This window comes from Drosophila arizonae, chromosome 2, assembly GCF_054131065.1.
Source record: "Drosophila arizonae isolate 15081-1271.41 chromosome 2, UAZ_ARI_1.0, whole genome shotgun sequence".
Lineage (NCBI taxonomy): Eukaryota > Metazoa > Arthropoda > Insecta > Diptera > Drosophilidae > Drosophila > Drosophila arizonae.
The window spans coordinates 14,659,852-14,685,200 of NC_142922.1; the positions used below are offsets into that span (position 1 = coordinate 14,659,852).

The window sequence follows — 25,349 nt, forward strand, 5'->3', positions numbered from 1 at the left end:
GCAAATTTTTTATTAGTTTACTGAGAATACTTATTGTTCATGGACATCAGCTGAAACGAAAGACGAACGGATGGATTTATTTAATTAAATATAATAAAGAATAGAGTTGGAATATAAAAAAAATATACACATATATATATTTTCTTAATTTAGGTGACATTTTAATGAGTTAATGGAAAGAAAAAAAATTTAATTAAAGAAAGCGAATGGAAAATATTTGAAGATGATTGAAAAATTAAAAGTAATATATTAAATTAATTTGAATTCATATTAATCAAAATAAAAGTGTAAAAAAGGGAAAGGAACGTGATAAGTAAATTTACTGTTAGAAAAGTGATTAGGAAATCCTAAAGTAAACGGAAAGGTAAATTTAAAATCTGAATTAAAAAATATATATTTATATTAAAGCACCTTTTAGCTTTTTAAAGCAGGTGTGCGTGATTTAAAATTAAGTTGATAAAAATATAACTTAATTTTAAGCTCTACATATTTAAGGATATAAATATATTTCGTGCTCAATTGCACCGGCTATTAGATTTTAATGCTATAACATAACATAACTATAAGTCAGTTAAAAGAGAATCGTTGAGTGAATACATTCAGTATTTCATCGAAAACGCACCGTTAGAAATAATAGCCGCTATGAGCATTGCAATGTGGCCAATGCATAGGGTCAGCTGTAATGTGGCAGCAGAGAGGACAACCAGCCGAGGGGCTTGACGGCTGGCACCTAAATTGCGTGAAGTGGATTGCATTCGGCTAGAAGTGGCAACTCCCACTTCGCTGATGTTTCGAGCCGGGTCCGGGAATTGCTACATGGATTGGTCACAGAATTTTACGGATTTCGCCCGGGGCTGAAATCTCTGGTTAATAGCTTTGTGCAGCGCTGCGCGAGGGGAGCGCGACGACGGCATGCAACGTGCGGCCTATTGATGTTTGAGCTGAAGCCGTCAGTCGTCTCTTGCTTTTGAAATCAATGAGTATTTAGGCAGTGCTCTGACTATGGCTATGGCTGTGGCTGTGGCTATGGCAATGGCAATGCCATGAACGTTTCATTGGCGTTTTCATTACATTTTCATTGCATTTCCGCAGATTTGCACACACAAAGCGACAGGGCAGCAGTGGGCTGCGAAGCCGGGTAAACTTCAAGTGCACAGGCAATAAGTTGCACTCCATTACGCGGTTTTTAATATAAAAAGTAAGACTGAGCAGCATATAGAGAGTATGAGAGGGAGAGAGACAGAGTCAGAGGGAGGGAGATCGCTGTTGGAGCTTTGCTTTGGGTTTTACTGCATTTCCTTGAGGAAAAGGGCAATTTACTGTTTTGAAAAGGCAGCAGCTGCAATTGTTGTTGCCTTGTGCGTTTTCGATAATAGCAATTGAGTGTTGCATTCGCTTTGATTTGCTTTTGGTTTGCTCGCATTTCGCATTTGCCATTTTCTCTACGTGTGTGTGTGTGTGTGTGTGTGTACTTTTTTCGTTATTGTATTGCTCCTGTTGCAAAGCTTTTGTTTGCATTGCTCTGCTTGGCTTGGCTCGACTTGGCTTGTGGCTGTTAGCGGCTTATGCGGCTTGCCCTTGCCCACTCCTCACCTCGCCTCGCCTCGCCACGCATCGCATCGCATCGCATCGCCTAGCTTTCTATGGCAATGTTTGAGAAATGTTATAGAGGCTTGGGGATTTGCGGTTTGTGTTATTGCCGTTGCCACCGAATGCGATTGCCGCCTGCCGCCTGCCTCCTGCCTCCTTCCACCTGCCTCCTGCCGCCTGCCTGCCGATATGCTGAGTGCTGCGCAGCTTTTGTCAATTTACTTGAGCTAAAGCCACATTAAGTATACGCACTGCTGCCACGCCACAAAATTCACGAATTTCAACTTCAACAAATTGAGGCTTTTCCTCGAGCACATGGAAACTGTTTTAGCAGCTTGGATTTGATTTGAATTCATTTGCCAAAGATACAACTCAAAGCAATTTTGCAGAAATAGTTGAGAACGAAAATAAAATAAAATTTAAATTTAACGATGTAATTCTAAAGAGAATATTAACTAAAATTAATGGCTAAAATTTATGATTGTGTCTAAATGAGTTGTTGACATTTGTTGACATTGTCAACTAACGTTGCAGTGGTCACTTATGTCATAATAAGCATACGCCCTGTTGCCTCAGTGTACATTCAGCATACAGTTGCCACAATGCATTGGCATTGGCACTGACAGCAACAGCTAAATACCACTTTTCACGCTCAATGCAAGTCCTCATGCCTGACAGCTGTTGCCTTTGGCGACGCTGCACCGCAGACACGCCCATAATAACTAAGACGCATTGCGTCAGCCACAAGCATTAATGCAGCTTGAGATGTGGTAAGTTGGCAATGCTGTTGCAGTCGATATGACCGTTACTGCTGCCGTTGCATTTGCGAGTGCGGTCAGGGCGTGCCAGCTGCAGCAGTCGGTGCAATAATTGTTATCGCTGCACCAAGCTGAAGTTATGTCTTGGCTTTGCTTTTTATATGTTGCCAGCTCTGCTCCGAAATGCTGCACAATTTGTATTGCCATTGGCTTTCACGCTTTTTATTCCTGCATGCGTGTATGTGTGTGTGTGTGTGTGTGTGTGTGTGTGTGTGTGTGCTGAGAGTTAAGCACGCGAGTGCAGCGTTGATGTGGCACCTATTTGAAATCGATTTTCTGAGCCGAATGCGAGTTGCATGATAAATCAGTGCAGAGCTGCACAACACTGAAAACGTGTAAATCTTGCGAATATCGGATTAGATAAATTGAAAATTCCCAAATGAATAAACAAGAGATTACTGAGTAAGAGTAGCAGCAGTAGCAGATAAATATTTTGATTATTTATTTATATATTTTGAGTTTGCTGCAAGGAATCCCTTGTGCTTGACGAATCTGCTAACTTGTTGCCCTTGGGGCAGCTCAGCTTGGATGGCTACAGCTCACTCATCCGAGTGCAGCATAGATTTACCTTGATTTTATATAAACACCTTCAACATCACTTTGATATCAAGAGACAGACAAAGTTGTAGGCGTACTGCTATCATCCTTAGTCACAGCGACTAACAGTGTTTGTTAAAATTAGCAACTCCGTGGTTTGGGTATTCAAGTGTTTATGGCACAATTCACAAGTTTCTGTAGACTAATTACCCCCAGCCGAGTATTTGTTGTACGAACTTGAACTTGTCAGTTAATTGAGCAGCAATTAGCTTTTGCTTTGAGCTCCCATAACAGCCTGCATTTGAAATATGAAACACTGCCACGAATGGCTTTTATGTGCTTTGTGTGGAGGAGGCCGCAGTGGCCAGATATCGCCCACTAAAATGCTGAGGCATGAAAACGGAATCTAAATCAAAAGGAGCTTCATAAAGAGGCCAAGTGAGCGAGTCATCTGCACCTACAACAACGTCCTGCAGCAGGTCAATTGAGCCTGGCTGCCCCACTTTCTTTGCCCGCCCCCAACTCGAGTCGAGCGCAGCGGGTCGCCTTTTTTCTCTTTGAATTTATATATATATATATATATATATATATATATATATATATATATATACATATATATAGGTATGTGTATCTGTGTGTGTGTGTGTGTGTGTGTGTGTGTGTGTATAGCAGTACTAAATGCTGGACAACACAATTCATTGTGTGGCATGTCCCGCTGGTAGCTGCTGCCAGCCTTTGCACAATATCATGCACAACCATCAGCACCACCCACCCACCGCACCACTCACAACGAATATTTTTTATTTTTGGTCATAGTGCTTTGTATGTGTGTGTGTGCGTGTGTGAATCTGTATGCTTCGCATTCTTTTTTTTTTTTTTGGCCGCCTTTCTGGCTTTGGCCATTTTTGATCTGCTGTAGTTGCTGCTTGAGCTGCGGTTCGCTTTGGTTTGCAGCTATTTTGGTTTTATTGCGCGCTTTTTGTTGTTTTCATTTTTTAAGTTTTATTTTTCGCCTTATATATATAAACATATATATATTTACACAGCTTATCTTTGACCACACGTATGTTGGCAGAGCAAAATTGTTTTTGAAATTGAAAAATTGCAATACAAGCTGAGCTCGGGGGTCAGCCATAGAGTCGCTGTAATACAAAATAATGCTAGGACTACCCTGACCAGTGCAGCCCCATGCCGCCTCCCGTCGTACATCCTCCCACTCCCACTGCCTCTGCCACTCCCACTTCCTCTCCCTCTCTCTCTCTCTCTTTCTCACCATCTCTCACACGCCCACTCTTTTCTCTCAGTCAGTGCAGCGGCATATTTCTTTTTAGTTTCTCTTCTTTTATTTTTTTTTTTTCGTGGCGGCATTTGCTTTTATTTTCTTTGTTTAGCATTTTCATTTTTCTGGAAGCGAGCGCTTATTTTTTCCATGATAGAGTATGGCATACTACATATATTTATATACATATATATGTATGTATATGCAGTTTGTCGGCCATATAGGGGGCTGTACGGAGAATGCTTTGTGCGCTGCGCTGGCTCTTTCAAGGATCTGCTGCAGGTGCTTAAAAAGCTGCTTGCCTTTCTTGACTGCAAGTTATGCACATATCTAAATTAAGTGCAGTGCACTAAAATATATATGTATGTGTATGCACACAGACAGTCATATATACGTATAAAAAAGTCTGAAAATATGCATTCGGATAAGCCAGGAGCATAAATAAATAATGGCAACATAGCTACAAGCGCAACACTGAAGTGCTATTAGCCGTTTAGTGGAAATAAGCACCCATTATACTCATAAACTTCACTATTGCGGTCATCGTTGTGGCAGGTGAGCGTATTTGAAAGGCGTTGCCGTTGCTGTTCGCGCGGGCTTTGCTTAATAAGCCAAACAGCGGCTGGTTGCACTATTAAGGTCACATCTTGTTCCCGGAAGGCCAAGCTATTAAAAATGCTGAGCAGAGAGGAATGACGGAAGAACTGGATTTATTTATGGTAATTCTTAAATAGTGACATTCCAGACTTCAGTTTTACTCGTTAAGCTGTCATAACACAAGGCATTAATGCCAGATTTGATAATTTAAAAATATCAAAATAGAATCAATTTGTGCACAATGGGCAAGTGGTATAGCCAAGCGAGTTGAGAGAATTGGCATTATTAAATTTTATTTCTTATTTAGATTCTCAATCCGAAATCAGCCCAACCTCTGGCTGCGAGCGAGTTCTGCGCTCACGTGTGAAGATCGAACAGCAGGGAACTTTAGGAAGTATTGTTGAAGAAGAAGCAACTGTCCTGCTGATCTATCTGGACCTAGGTCAGCCCATAGCCATTGTACGCCGTGAGCCGGCAGCGGATGCTGCAGTCGAAGCTGATGTTGAGCTGAAAAGGCGCGTGGACAGTTTTCTGGGACGCAGCAAAGCACTTCGTCCACTCTATAATCCCAGCGACACATTTGAGGACATACAAGAGAACGATCGAATGCCCGAGGAGCAAGTGAAGTCAGAGTCACCGAAATTGGAGCGGCTTCTATTGCCTCGCATAGGGCTGGCACTCAAGTCGTTTCCTTCACTCAGGCAGAAGTTGTTTGTGGAGAATGTGCAGCGCCTCAATGCGGCGTACTTTGAGCAGCAAACGCCGCAGCAGCTCAAGGAGCCCATCGACCTGACCCACCTGCCCGACGAGGAGCAACGCGCGCGCCTCTGCCGCGAGCACAGGGCACTGGTGCAGCAAATCCAAGAGCAGGAGCAAGAGCAGGATCAGAACTTGCTCTGCTATGACTTTCTCAGTTCCCTAAGCCGTGAGTAGCTGCTTGAAATATCTCACTCATCCCTCACTCATTCGAGCTGAGCTCGTTTCGGCAGCGGACACGCCCCTTGCCATGTGTCATCCCCTTGCGCTCGGCTATCGCCAGCAGAGCTTTGACGACTGTAAAGCAGATCTGGCCAAGGCTCTCTTCGGGCTGCTCAACCACGTGGTCTTCCACTGTGGCCTGCACCAGTGGATCGACTGGCTGCCGCCCAGAAAGCTTCAAGGCAGCTGTGCCCTGAGCGTGGGAAGTGATCTGCAGCGCCGAGCACGCTTCCAGCTCCCCTCGCATATCCGGGAGGCCGGTGAGCTGGTCGGGCTGCTGCTGCACGAGATGTGCCATGCAGCCGCCTTTGTCTACAGTGGGGAAATGGCGCACGGCCTCAACACGCGCAAGTGGTAGGTGGATTTCAATTATGTGATTAGCTGCTATTCCCATTTGCTATAGTCCTCATTCGTTCAGGGCATACCGTGCCAAGTCCTTGCTGCCGCAGCTGCCTCTCGTCGCCGACTGCGCTGCCAGCTGCAGGTACACCTGCCACCTGTGCCGGCGCAGCGCCTGTGGCGACATTCGCTTCCGGGGCAAGCAGCAGCTCTTGCGCTGCTTCCACTGCCAATTCGAGCTGATCGTTAGCGACTGCAGCGGGGACAGCGCGCACGAGCCGAGGCTCATGGCTCAGTCTGACACCTCCTATATGATCTACATACGCGCTCACTACGCGCAGTGTGACCAGAGCGGACACAGCTCTAAGATGCGGACACTAAATGCGCAGTACTCTCGCATGCAGGTGGATTCAGACTTACGTTAGACATATGGAGTTAGGCAAAGCAACAGCTATGAAACAATATTTTCACATCCCCATTGATGAAATTCAACGAAATCAACTTGGAATGCCAATTGCAATTAACTCATATATTTCTGGTTTTGGTTTATTACAGCTGCATTTGCAGTAAATTATTTCTAGCCAAATGTCAAACATTTTCAATTCAAATATAATTGCCTATTAGGAGTTCAGCATGAAATAAATAAAATACAAAAAAAAAAGAAAAGGAAAATCAATTTGGATTGGATTTGGCATGCTTTTGTAATGCCGGTTTAATCGTATCACGTGCACACACACTCGCTCACGCACACAGATGCATATATGCCGATGATGTGCATATTAGCCCTATCAAATATATACCAGAAATGTGAAACCACATGCATTTTGGCTTTAGTGTAAACATGAAAATGCAGAGCACAATTTTTTGGAAAATCAATTCGGCTAACGAACACAAACACTGACAATTTGTTGATGGCTTTTCGGGTATGTCGACTACAGCTGCAAATGAATTTCCAATGTTATGTCAACGATGTGAGCTCAAATGTTGCACTCGTTGGAATGGGACAGCTCGTGTGTGTGTGTATTTGTTTAAATTAAAAATAATTTTAATTACGGCTGTGCATGAAAATTGCAAATTGCAACATTCGCGGCAAGCAACATGCATTTTATATGCATACATGCAAACATGCAGCGCTCGGTGTCCATAATTATGCAATGATTATTCGATACGCACATCCGGCCGGGTTTGGGGGCCGACCAGATTTCGCATTATATCCTAAGCCCCGGCATTTTAGCAAATTGCTACACTATGCATTTTTGCAATACGTGTGTGTGTCTGTGTGTGTGTGTGTGTGATAACCAGCAACGTGTCAAAGGCGACAAAGCATAACGAAATTAATTGTGCGCATTAAAAGGGATTGCGCAAACATTAAAAGGGATTGCTTATAGAAAAAAAAAAAACAAAAAAAAAAAAAAAACTAAAATTAAAATCAAAAGAGAATAAAAAAGTAATTTGAACTGCCACAGACTAACCAAATGCGATAATCAGCATTTCAATTTTACACTAGTTTTAAGCCGCTTTTTTGTATTTTCAGTCTCGCTGCGAATTTACAATATTATGCTACATGCAATGGATTAGACCTGTCCACAGGTTGTAGTCGATAATTTATTTAAATAGAAATGATACTTTAAATTAATAATTTACTTTGGCTTTCAATTGAGTTCTACGAAACACACAAATACCATTCCATATTGCAGTTTAAAAATGTAAATAATATATATTCCATGCGTTTAAGCTACTGAAAAGATATTAGCTAATAATAATTTTAATAATTATTATTAAGTTATTTGTGGCGCTTAACAGAGCTAACAGTCTAAAATTGATCAACAGAATCCGATGTAAATTTATTCAAATAAATTATAAGGTTCAAATTATGAATAGTACTTTTATTATACCCTGAACTTATTGAAACTTATGGGAAATCAGGGTATAATAGTTTTGTTGAAATATATGTAACAGGCAGAAGAAGGCATGACAGACCCCACAAAGTATATATATTCTTAATCAGGGCGATGAGCTGGCCCTGTCCGTTTGTCTGCCCGTCAGTCTGTCCGTCCGTCTGTCCGTCAATTTTAGCGCGGATATTGAGCTTATCACCAAAACTCGATAACTCATCCGGTTATTTTTTTATCAATAAAAAACCTTATCGAAAATCTATTACAAAATTATGTCTCCTACATCTTTAGAGCTAGAATCTCAAAATTTTAGATGCAGTAAATTCATCCCCCACTCCTATGGGGGTAGATAATACTAGATACTGCTTTGGCAAATGCATGCATATCAATGTTATAATCATAATCTGAAAGTTTCATGAAAAAAATACATCCACAGAAAGTTATTGAACAATTAAGTTCCCATAGTAAGCCACCTTTACAGCCAATGCGTATTTATGCGTGCGTGCGCATGCCTGTGTGCGTGCGTGTGTGTGTGCATGTGCAAATAATTATTGAAATATCAGTTGCTCGACGGGTTCAGGGGATTTCGTAGTCGAGCAGTCTCGACTAGAGGTTTCCTACGTGTTATTAGTTAGTGTAAGTTTCTTTTATTTATTTTTCTATTTGTTAAACTTACTTTTTACTTTCAAACAGCATATTGTATTCTGCCCTTCAATTGATGTATGCATAGTATATAAATATATGGAATATCAATTCGATTTTTGATTACTCAGTAATATTGTTCTTCACTCTTTACTAAACTTGTTTCATTTATACTTCTGCTTCAATTTAGCTCCAGATGTTGCCAACTGAACTACCAAACTTTGAATAAGACATACATATGAAATAATACTATATACTTCTCAGGGTCTCGATTCTCTGTGTATTGTGCAGAGATCTTATTGCAAAAGAGGATATACATATATACAGACGTCCAGCTCACGATTGTTTTGTGTTGAAAATTGAGCGGTTGTAAGCGGATATATGCAGCCTGTCTCTGTTAAGCACTGAGCACTGAGCACTGAGGGCGTCTATATGAATGTGACAGTTGCTGTGGGCTGCGTGTGCAACAGATGCGGCTATTTACTTGCACAAGCGTGAGGCGATGCGCAAGGGATGTGCCCGACCGTTGCGTATTGCGGCCATTGAGGAGGACACGAGTGCCAACTATAAATGTGAATGGCAGTTGAAACAATAAAAACGTCGGCATTGCAAGACAGCGGCCTGTGGCGCATTCTGCGCTGTCCTCTACTCAGCAGAGCCTTCTTCTACTCGCATTGGGGCGTGGCCGCCAATTAACGCATTGCGCTGGCTGAATAATGTGCACACGTCTCAGTGTGTCTCCGAGTGTGGATATTAACTGCATTTCTGTGTGCATGCCGCTGCATGTGACTGTGTGTTTGTGCATGTGTGTGTATGTGGGTGTGTGCGTGTGCGCTTGTGTGTAGATGCCACGCATTGTCTGTTTTCACAAGAGAATGCAATTTAAATTGCATTAAAATTGATTGAATTCATGGAACGCAGCTACCACGCATCCTGTCAGTCTCTCTATATGTATATGTGAGTGTGGGTGTGTATGTCTGTCTGTGCTGCTTGGGCTCCCATTCGTGGCGCATGCTTGTTTTGTGCACCGTTAAGTGGGCAACTGATTTTAAAAGGTTGTATATACATACACAGACATCTTTGACGGGTCACAGGACAGAAACGTTGCCAATGAAATGCTATACAAAAATGAAACTTATTTACTTGAATTAGCTGAAGGATTTAATTATTAGTAGCGAATGCTTGAAAGCTCAGTTGACTATCAAATGAACTGCCTTTGCCTCTCTAGTTTTATTTCATTAAGTATTTTATCTTTTTATTTGAAAATAAATTATATTTAAATTCAGCACAGATTATCAATTAAAAATATAAGTTATAGGTGGCTCAATCAACAGCAATAATAATAAAAACAATACAAAAACAATATATGTTATACTTATACATACACACATATATACATATATGTGCATGCACAGTGTTATACAAAGATTATATATGCAAGAGCTTGACTTGTTCTACGCCTTTTCGAATTGTCAAATTTTTGATTCGGTTTTCTCATCTAGCTTATTTAACTCAAGACCGTATCGAATGAGACCCAAATTGCAGCTCAGTCTATTTATTGTGTGGTTCTGTATATATGGTTGTAGCTAGCATCTAGTTTGAAGAGACCTTCCAAGACTCCATAGCAATCGGGCTACACGAACATCAATCGTGCACTCTGTTCCAATTCCACTCTGTGGGAGGCCTTTCCAATAGTCGTAATCTAAGAGAAACGAGAATCGATGAGCAGTGCAGTCTAGATCGCTGTAGTTCACTCTTCAGAGTGTGGGATGGAGGAGCTCATACAAAAAGCATAAGCAATCCTTACATTCGAATTTTATTACAACACTTTTCACTAACCTTGATGGGCGTTGCTGATTAGACAAATTAGTTTCATCGTAATATATTTTAAATTATTTCTTATATTTATTCCGCAATAAATAAGACATCTCAATATTTATTTATTTAATTTTATTTAAGCAATCGGGCTATGTTTAAATTTATATTAATAAAACTAGAATCGCAAATCATATTTATTCATCAAAGAAAAGTAATTTCTGCTTATAAATAAGTATTTTCTTTTTTAATCTTTGATTTACTTTTAATCACAATACATAATACAAATCTATATAAAAGATAATATAAATGTATTCTAGAGCCTCATAATCCATATACTTCTCTTAATTATTATTAATTAATTATTATTAAAATGTTTCTCAATAAAAATGAAAACTAACAAAGAGAGGACACTCGATAGCCGCCAGCTGATGGCAGAGCGCAGCAAAGTTTACAATTAAAGTTAAGTAAACACATTCAGATTGACATAAAAAGCATGTTTAAATATTTATTTATTTTACATATATTATGCTCACACTTAAATATGTACATTAATTCCATAGCCGAAAAAAAAAATCAATTGCCATAAATATTAAGGGAGCTCGCATAAATTTGCTGCTTTAAGTCTTTCAGCCATATTAAAATTTTTTTGCTTTTTTGCTAGCCAACTCAACAAAGGCTGCAATTAATTTGCAAGCCTTTCGCTGGATTACAGGTTGGTTAAAATGCGTAGGCAGAGGCGTGGCAGGCAGGGGCGTTTGCGATTGGGTGTCAGCCATTGAGCCAATAAGCATATGGCATTTATTTGCAGCTATTTGTTGCGGGTTTTTGATTTTGCTGCTGTTGTTGCTGGTGTTGCTGTTGCAGCACACGACAATTAATGCGCATTAATGAATTATTAATTTGTATGTGGGATTGCAGCGGCGCCCGAAAGTATGCAATTAAATTCTATTTGTTAATTTATGGCTGTCGCCAAATATGCATTGATTATGCAAATGGAATTGGGGCCGCGTTGCTTGTCGCGTGCTGCATTGGTCTTAATCAGGCCTTATCATACAATCGCACTTGCCCACTCACAGGCAGACACGATTGTTTTAAGCCTTTGGATAACCAGTTAATAGTCAATTCGATATATATGTATATATATATATATATATATATATATATATATATATATATATATATATATATATATATATATATATATATATATATATATATATATCGAGCCGAATTTCATCAGCCCCAATGGCCAAATCGACGTCGCATTTAATTCATTATAATTAGAGTTAATCTCGCGCTTAATTACATTTGATTGGCTCTGTTGCCTTTGTTGCCTTTGTTGTTGCAGCAGTTGCACTTCGGCAGCAACCAGCTAATGAGGCCTAATGAATAAATAGCCAGTTGATTGTGTTACAATGCGATAACGACTAGAAGACATGACAGCACTTAACCAATCAATCGGTGAATTATTATTAATTCGACTCAATATAGAACCAAGAATTAAGTCACTTACTCTTTGATTCTTAGTTTTGAAAAGGATATGAAAGACGAATGAATTACAAGAAATTTTTAATATTTTTTCATTTTAGCAAGAAATAAAATGTATGATAAGCTGACGTTTTATTTCTGTAACATTCATTCCTCCTTTACTGCTGTGCTCTTAATCAGTTTATATGCTAATGAAAGCTGATTTGCATCAACAAATAAATCACAAGCAAATGTGTGAATACTTTATGGAATTATTTTCGATTTTCATAGTCTACCTCCGAAATGAATAGCAGAATTACAATCTGTATGAAAGCGTATAGAGGAATGCTTTTGCAGTCAAGTGCATAAAACTGAGGCTCAAGGCTGAAATCGCCTGAGCATTGACCAGCTGGCTGTTAGACCATTAGCTTTTAACGCTACTTCGTAATCTTTTCGCAAATAGAAGTAAGTAGAAGTTAGAAAGTTTTGCAGCTTGTATCGCCGGTGGGTGGCTGTAAGCCGACACTCTAAAGTGCAACATCGATAACTTTTGGCCTGAGTTTTTCGTAGCTTCCTTTGTCGTCAACGTGGCGACCATAAAACTCCACCAGCGGTACTGGCCAACTAAAAAGTTGCTCGGTGCTAAAACATTTGTAGGTGTAGCCGGCGTGTCCAATGCTTCTTCCGATTCTCTTTCCTCTGTAAATGTTGCTGATGCTCCTGCTTCGGCTTCTGCTTCTGCTTCTGCTCCTGCTGTTGCTGTTTACGGCTAAGTTACATGTGGTCGTATGTATGTACGTATCTCTTATTCACATGGCCACATTGAAATTGTAAATTCGTTGTTGCTGCTATTCGAGCCAAAACGAAAAACGAGCAGAAAAATCAACAAACATAAGGCAGGGTGCGAATGTGCTCTTCATGTTGTTGTTTTTCTTGTTTTGCGTGTGTTTTGTTGGCCGTTCTTCTGCTTCTGCTGCTGCTGCTGCTTCTCCTGCTTTTGCTTCTGCTTCTTGTTTTCATTGTTAGCTCAAAAAAACTGTTACTTGTTTTTTCAGGCATCCATTTTGCTTACTTTAGTCTGAGCATATACCTACAGATACACACACACACATACGCAAAGACTCACTCAAACACATCTAGCTGTAAGGTAAGAAAGAAGAGGCAAAGAATAACACAGCATAACAGTGCCTGCAACTATCTCTTTTTCTCCCTCTTCCCCTCCCACTCGCGAGTCGCTGACTCGTTCTGTAAAATATATGCCATTCGTATTTGTTTATACAAATTTAATGAATATACATTCCATTACATATAGATGGCTCTATATTTGTGCCCACGTCTGTGCGGGACTACGATTACGAGCTCGAGTGCACGAAGTGAGCAAAATGCGAATGCCTCGCAGTGAAGAGTCACATTTTATGGCAGTTAACTCGGGAGATGAATATTTTCAAACTATCAGAGCTTCTGAAAGAAACCATCATAAGTACAAAATACTATCACAAATACTATTATATTTATGCAGACACCAGCATTAACATTTATTATCGCATAATATGCTAGTGTTCTTTAAGATAATTTATGCATATATACATAAATAAAATTATTTGTCTTAATCTCATCTCATTTGGTATTTATGTTAGGTATTATATATGTATTTTAACCATATAATTCTCATGTATCATTATATCTATAATTTATATTTATTTTTAGTATATCATTTCTAATTCTTTATTTATGTCTATCTTTCATATTGTCTTTATCTCTTTCTTATATTACCATACGTTTATTCCTACAAATTTCGGGTTTTATTCTCATTACATTCTTCATATTTTTATAGCACATCTTCCATGCTATTTCCCTGTCTTTCACAATGTTTATTGCTGTTTTCCCGTCTTCTTGCCTCCTCTCTCTCTCTCTCTCTCTCTCTCTCTCTCTCTTTGAGCTTGCAGTTTTCATAATTTGTAATTTGTTTTTCGGGTTATCGTTGTTATTTTGACTATTCATAATTAGTTTGCTCTGATTATACCGCTTAGTGTAACTTATTTGAGAGCTTACAAAATATTTAATAATGATTTCTACACACAAATATTATAGTTTAAATAGTTTACTGCTAAATGGCCTCGGAGAGCAGTTTTGGTTAGTCGCAAAAATGTGCCAGAGCGGAGGAATTTTTTTTTTAATTTTCTGAACACGTTTTGTGGCAAGGGAAAAAAGACCCAAAAAACAAAGAACTGTTGCAAGCAAAAACAAATAGAAAGTCGTGGCAGTCGTGCAAAAAAATGGAAAAAAGAAAGTGTAGTAACTAAGAGTGTAGTTTGTTTATGTTAAATGCGCGACGCAGCTCACTCTGTGTGGGTGTTGCAAAAGTTTTGCTAAGCTTAACGCGTGTCCTTGTGGCGCATGGAGTTGCTGTTATTGCCGTTGTTGTTGTTGTTGCAGCTGGCTCGTTTTGTTGCAGTTTTTGTTACTTTAAACAAAGACCGCAAGCGAGGCGAGCAAGTTGACTGACAGCCCACTGCCAACTGCCAACTGCGAACTGTGTGCTGTGCGCAGTGTGGTGCAACTCGCGCGGTGCAAGCCACCATTTACCAGTTACCAGTTACCACTTGCCACTTGCGAGCAGAGAGCTGAAACTTTGCGTTTTGCTTAAGTGACGACGTGCGACAAGGGGCAAGCCTTGTCAACTAAGTATATTCGATTTTTATTTTGTTTTAGTTGTGCCAGGACTTTTAATATCTAAGCAAGACAGCTAACGGACAATGGTAGCAACACCAACAGGCTGAATAGCCTTTGAGGCACTGCAACGACTCGGCCTCTTTGAAAGTTTCTCAAGCTGACGGTACTGCTCCATTACGCCTTCGCTTAGGTTTCCCTTGAAACCTAACCATGAAGCAATCAAGTAAATCAAGTCTCTGTCTAATATGAATGTTGATTCTTTTTTTTCTGTTCTAGGATATAGAGAATGTCAGATTCCTTTCAAACATTATTTTCATTACCTCTTATCTCTCTCTTTTCGTTTTGCCTTCTCTAATCTAACTCTTTCTCTCTCAACACTTAATGTTTCTCAATCTAGGTCTTCATTTGTCCCACCTCATTTCTGCCTTTTTCTGCTTTCTGCGTAAGAAAACTTTACTACGATTATTTTACCCTTTCACACTATCTTTTCCCTTCTCTGCGCACATCTGTTTGCCTTCCATTTCTCATATAACTTCTTAATATCAGCTCATATCTATACATTTCTTGTATAGTTTACTCTTTTTCGTGCTCTCCCTTTCCCTCCTTCGCCATCTATTTAATATCGCATTTTATGTTTTGAATAATTCAAATGAGAAAAGTGAAATCAAGTTTCAAGTTCTAGCAAGCGACTTAAGTTTAATTAAATTAAACGCAAACTTAAAGTTTCCAGAGCAAATACCTAACATGTAATACAATTTTCATATTAAAAGTTGATTACTTACACCTCTAAGAACAAGTAACACAACAGAAGCAAAGGATATGCTTCCGCTGTGCTGACCAAGCGTGTAGCCTTTCACTGAACGAACTCTTCTATATGTGCGTGTGTGTGTGTAAGTTGGTTATTTGTTGAGCTGTACATAAATAACTTTCAATAGATGCTTAATAATTAAATTATAACTTTCTAATAGAGCTTCAGTTGAGGTCCTCTGAGTCCTCGCCCGTAAAAGTAGGCAGAGGTATTTTTGTGGGAGGGTGCAGTGCATGGGCGTGGTTCGACCAATGTCTTGGCCAGTTTGATGTGTTGTGGTGGTCAGTTGTAGCTTGATTTATTAGTAAAATGGTTATTTGAAAAGGACCATATCTATCAGTAATATGTAATGCCAGATCCATTAACACTTCATCACTGGGCTCAAGGCACTTTCGAGCTGTTTTAAAGCCGATTGTTACAAGGATACCTGCTTTAATTGAGTGTTTGATTTAATTACGAGTCATTTACCGTTGCCTCATTAAGCATTGATTACGCAACCAGAGTAATTAGCTGACAGGCACACTCACACATACACATGCACTTGTGTAATTGCACACTTTTCTCCGACAATACTGCATAAGTGCGTATAATTATGTGATTGTAAGTTTGATGCTCAGCTATACGTCTCAATGGGACAAGGTATGTGCGACTGCAAGCTACCTCGCAGTTATTTACAATCAATCACAATCAGGGGCAATATAAGTCGACCCAGATGAGAGACAAGGAAAGTGAAGACTTGATTTATAAGGAGTTAGTTGTCAGGCCTTACTCAAGTTGGAATATACATAGATTAGCCTAAGCTTTATAAAGTGATAAAAAGTTTATTTTTATGTTTATCAAATGACTTCACAGCCCACCCATAAAGGGCATGATATGTTAGAAATGTAACTCAACTTTGTCTTGAAATAATATTTTACATACCTATTAGAGAATATACATATACATATATAACTCAATATACTCCTGTAGCAGGGTATCAAAAACTGCGTATTTAAATGCAGTTTTGAGCTGAGTCAACTTTTAATGACAACATGTTTAACAGCGCTTAGCCGTTAGCTTTCGCAGCTATTCAGCCCGGCAGCCCGGCAGCCAGGCAGCCCGGCAGTCAGTCAGTTAACCAGAGAGTCAGTCACGCTGTCATGCTGTCATTCTGTCAGTGATTCTGTTTATCACTCTGTGTATGCGTCAGCCGCTGGCCACAAAAACCGCCGCCTCATGATTTAAATTTAATGTAACTTTTGCTTTGCAGCCAAACTGTCGTAACAGCAACAACAAAAGCAAGAGCTAACGTAAAAGCTATAAAGTCATGTGCAACAGCGGCGCCACATCCGGCGGTACTGGATCAGTACTGAGGAGTTTTGCCAGCTATTTGGTCACTGCACTTAGTGCACTTCCTTTGCTCACACCAGCAGCAGCAGGAGCAGCAGAAGGAGTAGCAGGAATAGCAGGAGAAGCACGAGTAACACCAACAACAACAACAACTCATCGCATTGCTGGTGTTTCGAAAGGGCATAGGGTGCGTATGTGTGGAAGGTGAGTTTGGTTTTTTGCCTCCCCCGCAGCTGCGGGCTTCACTTTGTGCTCATGCTGATGAAATGCCATGCTTAGCGGTTGAGCACTGAGATTTTCTAACAGATGAAGCCCCTGGACTCATCAGTCGCTGCACACACACATACACATGAAGCTTAGAGCCCATCTGTGTGTGTGTGTGGAATTTCGGTTAGTTGTACTCAATTTGCAATGCATTTTTCGACGAATACTTTGGTAAGTTTTAGCTGCAAATTGTTAAATTTTTCATGTATATTTTGTGTTCCTAGTTCTGTTTCTAATAATTTTAATTGACCTCTTCAATAATACTGCATGCAGGCTGAATGCGTAAAGGTTAAAGGCTAAACAAACACAAACAAACACAATCACTTCAAACACTCACTCAATATGCCCACGCAGCTGAGCTTTGTTTGAGTGGTATAAGAGTTAAACCGTTACGCACTGCTCCGAAACGCTTGTTCAAAATGAATGCAATCCACACAACGATGTTCCACAACGGCGCTGTGGCGCATGCGTGAGTTCGAAAAGCAGAGAGCCGAGAGAGCATTCGTCACAGCGCGCTCGGCTCGGCCTCTTTGTCTTCGGTTTGGCTAACCATGCCTCTTATAATGCGTTACACGCACCCAGTGCCGTAATGGGGGCCAATCGTAAATACATAGTACGATAGTTTTTCAGTTTATGCCCTTTTCGATGCATATTTCGAAAAAGCATAAAGACAATTTCATTAATGAATGAGAGGCGTCGCACAGTGCGAATGGGAGAAGCTAAACAAGCTTAAAAGTGAAGCTAGACGTGAGAGACGAGATTCAGGCGAAACTCTAAAAAAGGTTTATTTTAAAAAGATTATTAAAAGAATAATAAATATAATCATACTAAAGTTGTTATTTTTGCTTGTTTTATTTTATTTTGATTTATTTATTTATTTATTTATTTTTTTTATTTAAATATACCCTGTATACCGCCACAGTAGGCCCCGTTCTTGGGAAAGGTCGTGTTATTGGGTGAACGCAATGTTAAGGGCTCGCTTCGATGTCACTTTTGGTGCAGCATACAATATAATTTTCGACTTGTGGACGAACAAGTTGCGGCTGACGAGTGATTTGTGCCTCTCTTCGCGAAGCGGCGGAGCGAAAAAGTCTGAGAGTGTCAGATTTGCGAGTCTCATTCGTGTGCGTGGCAATAGATTCCACAAGACTGCATGGTGGATGTTGTTTAAGATGTTGTAGTATAAGAAGCAATTTTGTATTGAGGTAGGTTTCAGTTTCAGTTAGATCACAAGGAAATATAAATTGAGAAAATGACTAAAATTTGTCTTCATATATCCATTATATAAAAATAGAAAAATAAACTTGATTACATACATTCCTTAAACTAAATATATTCCTTCTTATGCACTTTCTTTGCTCATCATTCAATGCTGTCAAAAATTACTACTGCTGAAGCTTACGATCCACAAACAGCGCTCGCTGCCCACACGATTTACAGAATACTGGTTATAGCGCTTCGGGTCGCAGTATTTAAGCTTTGACAATTCGCAGCGTAGAGCGTGGCACAGTTACAAGTCCTACACATGCCCATGCCCACTCCAAGCCGAGGCCGCCCCAAACACACCCGCACTTTGGGCGCTCGCTCTCTCCCACTCAACGATGCGATTCGCAGCTTCGTTTCGCCGCTTCGTGCTTTTCGAACTTGCGCGAGCGAGCCGAAAGCCAAGACGAAAGCGAGTCGAACGAGCGCCGCCTGGCAGCGCCATAGCCTGTGCCATGGCCAGTACCAGAGCCAAAGACAAAGCCGCAGCCGCGCGTCGTGCGTTCGAATTGCACGAATGGCAATGAATGAAACTCGCTTTAGTACTGAAAAGGTCGTGGATTCGTGTAGTTGTCGTATGCGCTGCGCTGCGCTCAGTTCGGTCGTGCCGTGTTCTAGCGCTCACCAAATCACACACAGAGATTCCCGTGTTCACAAGTGTCGTCGCGTCACTTTACCGTTACGGCGTCTTAAGCGTTCAATGCGGCCGAGAACTCACTGAATCGAATGGATGAAATCAGTGTTGCAAAATCATTATTAACGATTGTGATTAATTGTTGCACGTGTGTGTATCCGAGTCTGTGAGAGTGCTTCAGTGGCCATCACTGTGACGGTGTGGTGACGGTGTGCTGACGGTGTGGCAAGTGCACATGCTAAAGCCAAACATTTATTTTCTTACACTTTTTCTCGGTGTTGTTATGCAAATTGCGTCCGTCGCTCGCCTCCGGCAACAACAATAACTGGCTCTGTACGTGAGTGTGTGTGTGTGTGAGTGAGTGTGAGTGTGTGTACGGTATACGTGTGTGTGTGTGTGAGGCACACCCACAACGCATAAATCAAAATACACATTATTGAGTCATAAATAAAGTTCGCATCGCTCGCGCTTCGCTACTTTAAATAAAGCCGAGGGCAACAAACGCTACGCCGCCCACTCCGCCTACTCCGCCCACTCCTGCTGGCAGCCGCCAAATACTTTGCCATATTTTTTGCTCAATTGTTTGCTATTGATCCTTGTTGGCTCGTCGCTTCCGTTGCCCCCTCTCGGCAGACACTTGCCTCGTTTGCTACGCCTGCCCAATTGATGATGCGTGCGTCTCGTTTGTTGCATAAAACTTGCTCAATGCTTACACGCCCTCAAAAGCAGCAGCAGCAGCAACAACTGCAAAAACAACAACAATCGCAGCCACATCGACAGCATCAAGCATAAAAACAACAACAACAACAACAACAATTGTGAGTAGCACAAGAGTCCCTCGGGCTGGTTTTATTACAAAGGCCGTAAAAAGCGCCCAAAAAAAGAAGAGGAAGAAAACCAAACAAAAAGCAAGCGAAGTAACGCCACTGAAAAGGATATAACGCGGCGTCCAATGTAAGTGCATGCACAGAGCATACAATATACATGTTATGTACATAAATATATGTATATATTTATATGTATGTATATTTATTATTTAGAATATATTCATAGTATATTTGATCCTGTTTACATATTCTAAATTATCCTGTCTATGGAATATCGACAATAATTATGTAGCACGCACTTAGACGTTGCCTACAGCCAAATATACGAAAGAGAAATGTAGACTAGAAGGGATTAGCTGCAAATTGAGTGTTGGAAGGTGCTCCCCATAAAGGGAGTGCTCGAAAATGTGATAATTGTGTTGTTGAACAGTTTTTTTTTTTTTTTTTTGCCCTGTTTTTGATATATTCCGAGATTTATTCTTGAGGTCCTTGACTTTAATCCATCTTTCTCCATCTTTCTCTGGGATGTGATAAGTAATTAAAAAAAGCAAAAAAAAATAATATAAATAAACTTTTTAAAATTGTTTTTTTTTTTAATTTTTATTTTAATTATATATTATTTATTTAATTATTTTTTTTTTTTTTTTAAAGCCAAGACTAGGTATTTTATTTACCCATTATTTTATTTATTTATTCCTTATTTTGTGATTTTTATATATATAATATTTAATTGCGTTATATATATATTATTTTATACTTAAACCAGAAACTCATTTTCAAATTAAAATATATGTTTTCTACTAATAATTTAAATATAGAAGATTTCAGATTTGAGGACTGATCATTTGATAAACATAAACATAGAGAATTTATATCCGAATTGAAAAGATTGACAATTTTTGTTATTTAATTGCATTTCATATAAGTCTTTAAAGCGAATACAAACCCCAAGGATATATTACAAAATTTTCTTATGGAATTTATCATTATTTAAATTTCTGGCACAAAAGCTTACTTCATCTTAAAGTTGGCTATGCAGTGAAGCACACCAGAGTCTATTTCTAATAGGGCTTTCGCATTTGCTGCCATGATTTTAATCATCTTTGTGATTGCGCATACTTGGCGTATGCGCTATTTGTGCGAGTTTCTGTGTCAGTCTGTCACTGCATCGAATTGAGTCGACGCGTGCGAATTTGTGGCAGCTATATTTTTTGCTGTTACTTTTTTCTTTTTTAATGCGTGAGTCGTGAGCAGTGAGCCCGTGAGTCGTCGGCGTCTGGATGAAAAAGTAAGCCATGAAAATCATATTAAAATGCTGTCTGTGCAGTGCCCCAGTTTTTTATGGCTGCTGCATGAAAGTTTTGCTCTGGCTGTGGCTGTGGCGCTCCATATATTGTAGCTATTTCACTTTTGCTGTGCACACACGCACACACACAAACACACACACATGAGGACACAGCGACAGACACTCTTGGTGTGTGTTTGCATTGCTGCAGGCGCTTGCCAAATGCGCTTTGTGTTGGCGCCATTGTCAACATGCTGGGCATTTTTTTCTGCTTTATTTTTGTTGTTGCATTTTTTCGGCTCCGTCAGCACAACGTGGCTTGGCAGGAGGCCAGCTTCAGTGGCAGCGTCAGTAAAAGGACGTGCAGGACAAGCGCTGCGTCGTCATCTCTGATTTTGTTGCTTAAATTATTAAAATACCGCTGAAACTTGCACATAAATCACATAACTGGCCAACGGGACAACCTGGCGTATGCGCAACTTTAATGCAAAGCTGCGCCCGAATTCTGGGCATGGGTGCTTGGGGGCCGAAACTTTGTGCCAAAGCGGGCCCATAACTTGAGAGCAAGTTTAATGCAGCATGTAAATATTGTCGTGGCACACGAAAACTTTCACTTTGCTTTCCTTTTGTTGACAAGCCTCGAGAACGGGGACGAGCCCAGGCCAAGGAGGAAGTGGGCCACAGCACACGGGGGCGATGGGGACTAGCAAGAGAAAGGGCATGGGAGATTTATGTGCGTTAGGATATGTTGACACGTGTGCTGACCGAAACTGAAAAGTTTTACAATTAATTTGAATAGCTGATGAGCCATGCGAGCGGTCGCCTCTAAAATCAATAGCCAAACCAAACAGTTGATGAATCTCCCGCTCCGACCAACTTGGCTTTTAACTGCCTGCTTAGTTGCTAAACTTACCCAGTTATACACAGCTCGCTGAGCCGCGCACTTGCGACTACTTCAAAAGTCAATTGTTTCCCCTGACTATCACGTTACACAGCGCCAGCTCACAAACAGAAATGGCAAGCGAAGGTGGAAACAAGCTGAAAGTTCAGACTGCTAAAATACCCTAGAGCAATGCCAGACAGTGGGTAGGGCAGAGGCGAAAACTGTAGAGTTTTGATTAATTAATAAAGAAAAATATTTGTTTTACGGAAAGTATTCAGTAGCATTAATTAGTTATTCATTATTATTTATGTGTGTGTTGCCCGAGGCTAAATAAATATTTTTGTAAGGGGTTGATTAGGTTTTTATATATTTGTTATTTATTTAATCCTTTCTCTACTATGTATTACAATATGTATATCCTTTTCATAAATCACATATCTCTGATGTCATATCTTTATTGTAGAACTGTCTAATAATTATTTACAAATATAATTATATGGAGGACATGCAGTATATTTACCCATATTAACTTCAACAACTATATAGACGACTGCATGTACAGTTGCTCATATTAGCTCGGATAACTGTATTTTTAACGTACATGAGTTACACCCTCCTTTAGTCATCGCGTGTGCACAGGGTATTAAAAAAAAACAAACAAAAAAAGCAACGCAATGTCGGAAAATACAACAAAAGCAAAAAAGAAAAAAAAAATGAAGAAAAAAGCGGCAACAGAAATCAAAGTGGTAGATATAAGTAAATAATCCATCAAGTGGCATTAGCTTGAAACAATAAATTTCACACAGTTGCCGAGCGCTCCGCTTGCACGTGGGCGCTATACAAAATGTGGGCGTGGCGATTGGCTTACTCAATCGGTATGAGCCCGGGCTGCTGTTAAACCTCAACCAGGACAGCACTTGAAGTGCTTGCCTAATCAGGTTTCAAATGCCTAAGCACACACACAGACACAAGTATTACGACTCTTGACTTGTGATTGCGCTTGTACAGTTAAGTAGCGGGTGCGGCGAGCAGGTGCTTCTGCTAGTGTTGTCGCCGGATTGGTAATCAAAGCTGCTTGGGGCTTCAAATCTGCACTTTGATTGTAGTTTCGCTTATAATGCGAGCAACTCATTGTTATTGGCCTCCCCGGCGACATTTTTCACTGCTGAGCTCGTTCCTTTCCTTTCTTTGTCTAGACATTGAGCGTGTTCTTTATGTTCAACTTAAAAAAATAATATATATATATATATATATATATACATTTATTTTCTTCTTTTGTAGTCAACTCAAGTTTCCGTTTAATACAAGTATTGATTGATTCGTCTGCTTTGCGAAAGTTGCCGAAGAGCAAAGCAAAAAGTTCTGATTGCTTTTAATGTAGTTGAGACTGTATAGAAATACTAAATTCTTTACTTTAAAATGCTTTTTTCACCTACATATTTTATATATTTTTTTGAAACAATAAATGTGAATAATGTACAAATATTCTTTAAGTTGTTATATTTTTTAGAAATGCTGTAAATATATTTTTATTTTTTTCTGCCAAAAGCTAGCGGAAGTTTTAGGCATCAGCTATGTGAGCTAATCTCAATTATTTGATCCGAATATTACAGATATCGTGATTTGCCTCTTGAATAAAAGTAAAAATTTTAATTTCACAATATTTTTCTAGCTTAATACAATTTTGATTTTTAATTATTATAAATAATTTACTCGACAATTCAAATTGGAGTATTTAGTAGAATATGGAATAGATATAACCCAGACAAATTGCTAAAATGATATTATTAGCATCGAATACTTTACATTTGACAGTAAATAAATAGTTTTCATATCTTCATTATCGTACAGAAAACTATATGAAAATAATTTAATAAAAAATCTAGATTAAATTTAAAATCCTTTTTACATAGTCATTTAGTAATAAATTGTTTCTCTTACTTTTCAACTAAAAAAAGGGCATTTGCCAATTTCTCTTTATTGGCCTTTAAACCTATCAGGGCGGGCAGCACTCGGCCAGAGTTACTGGTGTTGTTGTCATTTTCGGAATGGTTGTGCTCATTTCACACACACACACACACACACACACAGACACACACTCAGTTGGGTCGCTCGAATTGTTGTGATTGGATTTCACATGGATTAGGAGGAATAGCTTGTCATTGCCTTAAATTGGGAATGCGAGAAACAAGCGTGGCTCGTGGCTGCTCGATGGCCGTTCGCATTATTCCTCCACTCGCCAATCAAGAATCAACAGCATTGCGAAGCCCTGGAAATTAACACGCCCCGCCGTTAGCCCACAAAAAGTCTGTGATATTCTTAATGTTGACCCAGGCGCAGCGAAAGAGAAAAGAAAGAACGACAGGAGCAACAGGAAAGAGAAAATAAGTAAAAAAAATAATACGAATGAGAAAGCGCAAAGCACCGACGGCACCAGTTAACAACAGCCAGCGGTGGGAGTGCAGATGGCAGCTGCAAGTCTAAACTGTGAACTCATTCAGATACTCGACCCAAATCAGCGCCAACAAACAACAGCAGCCGCAGCAGCAAAATTCCAAGAAATGCAACAGCAGAAAAACATAGCTCAACCAGCAGCTCTCTCTCTCTCTCTCTCCCTCTCTCTCTTTCACTCTTTTTCTCTCTCGCCCACACTCTTAACCAACTTTCAGTCCAAGTTTGCTAACCAACTTTGCTGGTCAGCCGCATTTATATATACATATATACGTTCGTACCTGATATAATGGGTATATATGTATGTTGAATTAGTTAGTAAAAGGCCTGTGGAAGAATTATACAAAATATATAAAAATAAAGGTATTACGTCTAAGATAAAGTAAGGAAACAGAAGACATTTAGCTTGAAAACTTTTTAATGCTACGAAATAGTGAAAGCTTTGCAATAGGATTTCAGCATTAGGGAGCAGACAAAATGAAATTGCTGCAACACTTGCTGAATGCTTTTCAATGTATTTATTTTATATTTTTCAAAATTTGCATAAATAATTAAATGCTTTAACTTATTACAATAAGTTGTGACATTTCCATTTTCGTTTTATTAGTATTTGACAATGTAAATTGGATATATATATATTTTTTTTTATTTTTTTATTTAAGGCATTGTCGGCTGCATATATAGTTGCAATGCAGGGTATTCGCTTAGTTATCACTTTTTTTCAGCTGCAAAATCTGCGGCACGCTCTTGTGACTTTTCCTTTTTGCGGTCTGTTTCCCTGTTCGCTTTCAGCGTGCTTCTTCTTCGGCTGCTGCTGGCCGCTGCTTTCTGCATTTACCGCTGGCATTGTGGGCGCATAATAGCCTGAAATTAAATCAGCTAGCGCGTGGCCAACTTAAAATAATAGCCATTGCTTATATTTAAGTAGGAAAAACCAAGTGAAATATGTACATTACTCGTATAAACGAAACA

General features: G+C 39.7%; 2 protein-coding genes across 2 annotated transcripts in view; both read left to right on the forward strand.

The window, feature by feature from the left end:
* The first annotated feature begins 4,945 nt into the window (after positions 1-4,945).
* LOC149270364 (uncharacterized) lies at positions 4,946-6,822 on the forward strand. Its single transcript, XM_089461866.1, has 4 exons — positions 4,946-5,066; positions 5,129-5,746; positions 5,811-6,153; positions 6,218-6,822. Exons 1-4 carry the CDS (start codon positions 5,063-5,065, stop codon positions 6,561-6,563), a joined length of 1,311 nt encoding a protein of 436 aa, XP_089317992.1. The 5' UTR covers positions 4,946-5,062; the 3' UTR covers positions 6,564-6,822.
* Positions 6,823-18,757: 11,935 nt separating this feature from the next.
* Positions 18,758-25,349, forward strand: part of side-VI (sidestep VI transmembrane protein) — a 91,222-nt gene continuing 84,630 nt past the window's right edge. Inside the window, exon 1 of the mRNA XM_089463186.1 lies at positions 18,758-19,885. The gene's annotated coding sequence lies outside the window, so the exon portion shown is untranslated. The remainder of the gene's footprint in view (positions 19,886-25,349) is intronic.